The sequence below is a fragment of the Vollenhovia emeryi genome, unplaced genomic scaffold, assembly GCF_000949405.1.
Source record: "Vollenhovia emeryi isolate VEMERY1.0 unplaced genomic scaffold, V.emery_V1.0 DF941284.1, whole genome shotgun sequence".
Classification (NCBI taxonomy): Eukaryota; Metazoa; Arthropoda; class Insecta; order Hymenoptera; family Formicidae; genus Vollenhovia; species Vollenhovia emeryi.
In genome coordinates, this window is record NW_011965082.1 from 1 (window position 1) to 5,617 (window position 5,617).

A 5,617-nucleotide genomic window follows, 5' to 3' on the forward strand; every position below is an offset into this window, starting at 1 on the left:
GGGTCTTTATACCCTTGGTTTGTGGGCGCGCGGGGCGGTGTCGCGGGCGGGGAATTTGGCGGCAACCGTCTGCCGCCGCTTTTGTCGTTGCCGCTCATTGCGCGTCGCGGCAACGTCGCGCGCTCGGGCCTTGTGGAGCATGAGCGCGCCGCGTGCTCCGGTTTTCGTGGGGCACCGCGCGCCCGCCGCTGGCCCGCCGGCGCGCCGTGCTCCGGGTCGGAATTACCTCGTTACAAATTTAAACCGGGAATTTCAAAGTGCCACTCTGCAGATTCATAATTTACATACAAAAATGTGCACTGTTTATAAAACTTTCTTGGAGTACTTCATTAAAAGAACTGTAATACAACAAATGCCTATTTCTTTAATAAATATTAACGATCCACAAAATTATCTGCCATTAGAAGAAATATATATGGGAGCTAAAATACTCACAGTTTTATACAATAAACACTTAGACAGTCAACAGCTACATATTTTACGAACAAGATGTTTAAGTTTCTATGTAGAAGGCGCCAGACAAATACGAAAACGTTACGATTTTAATAACACTGTCATAAAATCGTTAGAAGTGCTAAATCCTGAAATTGTAAGAAGTGGTTCTGTACCATCCATAATTAATTTATGTGTTGCCTTCCCAAACTTGATATCTGAAGAAAAATTACAAACGATTGATAACGAGTGGCGGCTTTTACGCAATACAGAAATTTCTTGTGAAAAATATTCCACCGTAGAAGAGTTCTGGAGTTATGTTTCGGAGTTGAAATATTCTGATGGACATCCTATGTTTGATACATTAGGGCCATTTATGCTTAGCTTACTTTCTCTTCTCCACTCACCAGCTAATGTTGAAAGAATTTTCTCACAAATAAACTTAATGAAAACCCAACAAAGAAACAAACTTTGCACAAAGTCAATTACAGGTTTGTTACATACAAAAACTTATTTAAAAAATAAGGAATGTTTTAATTTAAACATTGAAAAGCATGTTCTGCAGCGAATAAATAATGAAATGTACCAGCCTATTGGTGAAGAAACTGATCTTGACGAACTGAGCATCAAATTAATAATAGGCATTATCAAAAACTCTTTAATATCTATTCTTTATGAATTTTTTATTTTTAATTTGCAATACTCTTTTAATTTATTTGATTATGCCTTTACATAGGTTATAAAAAGAATTTACTTTTTACTTCGTAGATTGTAAGAAGAATTTTGTTCGCGGCGAATGACCCGTAGATTGTACCGACCGGGTTACCCGCGGAGCGGCGTTGACGCGGCGCTGCGGAAGTGGTCTGCGGCGCCGACCGCGCGTGCGCGGTGTGAGTGTATGTGCGAACGAGAGCGAGTGCGGCGTGCGAGTCGCCTCCTCAACCGCTTTTCTTCCGGTTAGTAACAGTAACGGTAGTGGAGAGGCAGGCGACGGACCTGTTGCGAGAGACGTCGGACCCTGCACGAGCGAGCCTGCCGTTACAAGTACAAGCGATCCTGCCACTGCAAGGATTCGGAAGTAACGAACAGTTAGTCATCGGAGAGCAATGGTCGAGACAGTGGGTCAAGTGGAAGGACGAGGATTGTCGGGAAGACCCGTAGATCCTGCGATAACTAGCCGGCCGTTGCGAGAGGACGAGGACTGTCGAGAGGACCCGCAGATCCTGCGGTATCGAGCCTACGATTACGGGAGACTGAGCGACCGTCGTACACTGCTCGACGACGGTGGGACGGGGGACCCTGCCCAGGCGATCTCGCCTTCGCCAGGATCCTGCCCTGGAAGAGAACGCGGATCCTGCCACCGGGAGAGAGCGAGCGCCCTGCGGTTCGCTTGAGGGTGCGGATCCTGCTGGTACGCCGAGAGGCGTAGTTGCGAGCGAGCGAGCGAATATCGGGAAGGACAAAGGTAATTGTGAGGCGTCCGCGGGGGGTAGGGGTGACAACGGCCATTAGGGCCTTCCGCCATTGTACCTCGTGTGCGCGCCGTCTCGCTGTCGTGGCGGGGAGTGAGTGCGGGACGGCCGTAATACGCCGTCTCGTCGCTCGGTTAATCTTGCCCACGGTGCGGCAATTGTGTCTTGGTCTGGGGCACGGTCTTACATACAGGTCTTGCAACTCATATGGTGGGGGTAGGTCGCTTAGTGAAGAAATTTTGTAGTTCTTGTAATGGCAACTAGCGTTGCAGTCTATGTTCTTTTGGTGGCGAGGGACGCTGGAGGCCGGGAGGGAGGTCGATATATCCCCTCGGCCTCCAGCGTCCCTCGCCACCAAAAGAACATAGACTGCAACGCTAGTGGCCATTACAAGAACTACAAAATTTCCTCGCTAAGCGACCTACCCCCACCATCGAAAATTAGAGGCAGTCGCCGGACCTGTATACAAGACCGTGGTCTGGGGGGACGGGGGGCCAGGTGCGCCGCCTCGTCACTTTGCGGGCCGTGTTCCCGGGGTGGACGCGAGCCTCATCTCTGGCGAGTGGGGGTGCGGTGGGGCCAGCCGCATCACCCTCCCACCGCGTCGGCCGCGGACAAATGCGCGGTTCGACGTACCTTCCGACGGGACAGCAGGACGACGAGTGTTCCTACGGGAACGGTGCGGTATCGGTCTGTAACGACGCGCCGCCATTTCGGGCCATCGTGGCCACTTCCGTCGCGCGTAGCGACAGTTACCTCGCGTAGAGACAGTTCGCGCGGGACGACGAGTGTTCCTACGGGAACGGTGCGGTGTCGGCCTGTAACGACGCGCCGCCATTTCGGGCTTTCGTAGCCATTTCGGTCTCGTGCAGAGACAGTTACCGCGCGTTGAGCCGGTTATCTGATGTAAATGCGACTGTGTAATGTGACTGTGGCGAATGTGAATGTATACGCTTGGCTACTGCCTGAGCCCGTTAATGCTACGGGCCAGGTATTGAGAATCAATAAATTGAGCGCTTGCTCGGGCTTTTCCCTTGACTCGCAAGGGTTTTTATGCCTCAGCAAGTAGGTGTGTACCGCGGAAATGGTATGGTTTGATTGTGTATTCCTTTCTAAGACTGCATCCCGCTTCCTTATCTACGAACCCGCGGCTTTAATATTATGAGACTTATGCGCGTACCGAACGCCCGAGGCGTTCCGATGATTTAAATTCGGTTAGGGCTTCATCGAGATTGGTGAAGAGAAAGAGACAAACAAATTTATTTGTTGTTTTTGTCGATTGACTTCGTAGATTGTAAGAAAAATTTACTTCTTGTTTTTATTATTGGCAATTAACTTTGTAAGAAAGACTGAGTACTAGTTAAGAGTGCTGAAATTGGTTGCTATTATTAATATACTTTTAATATTCATGTTTTGTATTATCCTATGAATTAATTTCTAATTCCGCTAAATTGCCCCATCTACCGCTATTTTAGAGAACGATATACCGCTAAATTTTTTATGGACCTGGCAACACTGTTGGAGGAAGGCACGTTTAATTCCGGAATATTACAATACTTGGTGATGGTGGATATCCAGTGAAGAAATATCTTCTCACTCCTCTTTTACATCCAACTACTGCAGCCGAAAATCTGTACAACAATGCTCACATACGAACGAGGAACATTGTTGAACGGGTATTTGGAGTATGGAAGCGTCGATTTCCAGTTTTAAGTTTAGGTATGAGAGTTAAAATGGAGACTGTGCAAGACATCATCGTAGCTACAGCAGTTCTACACAACATAGCCAGAAATCACAATGAAGAAGAACCTCCTGCGTGTTGCGATTTGCCTGACGAGGAAATTGGAGATAATAATGAGAATCAATTGGGAATTCAAGTAGGAGACAATAATGTCAGACAAGCACTTATCGATGAGTATTTTTCAAGGTAAATTTAATGAAAGTATAAATTATTTATACTACGCGCGCGCGAATTTAACAAAAATATAAAATATTCACATTTCAAAGTAAACATATTTTATAACTTTCTTATATCTGATCTTTATGTGTAATATCCTATAACTTCTTTATATCTAATTTGTATAATGTAATATCACATAACTTCTTTGGTATTATATAAAAACATATTACATATACTTTTTGTAGATTACGGAACTAGAACCTGCCTATTAGAACGGTTACTCCAGGTGCTGCAACATGAGGTCTATTATTAATATGCCTGTAAATTTACAGTTACTGTAAATAAAGAATATCAGTTGAACAAATCTACTATACTCTCTATGAATTGTATACTACACATTGTATATTGTATGAATTATCACGGAAACATACTTAGTATTCATCATCAATAACATTCGTCTCGAGTTTCTGTAATGTTAGTCTCTTAATCTCCGTATCTAACTTTAAATTTTGGATTGTCAGTTTAGTGATTTCTGATTTAGCCTCTATTTCTTGTAATAATAAATTTTTTTGTAATGCCAAAGTTTTTCAACTGCAAGTTCTCTTGCATAGTCTGAGAATTTTCAGATGGTTTGGCTCGTTTGTTTTTAAAAATAAACTTAGCATCAGTTCCTACAATTGATTATATAATAGTTTAAAATTATTTCTTTTCATATTTCATGATATTTTACCTTCATTTTACCTACATACTTTTGTGTGTTTTATTTTGGTTAACAGAATCCACAGTATCTATTTTCCTTTTCTTCTGAGTATTTTTGGTATTCGCTGGTTTCATAAAAACACAATACGTTTAATACTTTTTTTAATACTGAAATCATGGAAAATTAAAACAAAATCTTTACCTGGACTTATTAATGCTGCTTTGGGTTCCACATTTTCCATATTTTCTGTTGTTTTCAAAAACAGATCTGTATAAATTGATTAAAGTAAAATTTATGTTGTTTTCCAAACTAGTGGTAATATATGTACGCGTTAATGTTATCACGAGACACGGTAGTTTCTCGCGCCAAGTGTAAGCGCAGCTAGTACCACGCGCGTGAGACCGACCGTGTAAGTTTACGCGAGTACACGACTTGACGGGCCCTCAGATTTTTGGATCTCAACAACGGCTGATCCCATGAACTTGAGACTGCGCTTAATCGATAGCTTGGGTACGATTTGCATGATAAAACTATTTTTACTTTTCTCCTACGTGCCCCATGAGTAGAGATATTGCAATGCAAAGTCCAGGAGTCTGAATTTTTCTGAATTTTCACGTAATTCTTATTAAGAAACGTCGTCATCGTGGTCGTCGTGGTCGTCGTCGTCGTCGTCGTCGTTATCAACCAGGCCAAAATCCATCTCACTTTCCTGCCGCAACGTGGCATTGGCGCTGCTGTCGCGTATCTCACGTAGCGTCTCGCGCCAAGTTTGAATAAGTCTAAGTGTATTAATACCGTAGTTTTCGGTGTCTAGGTGTATTAATACCTTGAACTGGATGTCCACGTATCCCAGGTCGCCGATGACGACGTCCAGGTAGTGCGCTCCGTAGTTTTCGGTGTCTAGGTGTATCAATACCTTGAACTCGACGTCCACGTGTCCCAGGTCGCCAATGACGACGTCCACATAGTGCGCACCGTAGTTTTCGGTGTCTAGGTGTATCAATACCTTGAATTCGATGTCCACGTGTCCCAGGTCGCCGATGACGACGTCCACATAGTGCGCTCCGTAGTGTTCAGGTGTCTAGGTGTATCAATACCCTGAATTCGATGTCC

General features: G+C 44.4%; 1 protein-coding gene across 1 annotated transcript; it reads left to right on the top strand.

The window, feature by feature from the left end:
• Nucleotides 1-1,538: 1,538 nt before the first annotated feature.
• On the top strand, nt 1,539-3,831 carry LOC105571055 (putative nuclease HARBI1; the record flags this gene model as incomplete). The annotated part of the gene is made up of 2 exons (XM_012028527.1): nt 1,539-1,716; nt 3,483-3,831. Coding segments are annotated over exons 1-2 (527 nt in total), but the record flags the coding sequence as incomplete, so codon positions are not given.
• Nucleotides 3,832-5,617: the final 1,786 nt, after the last annotated feature.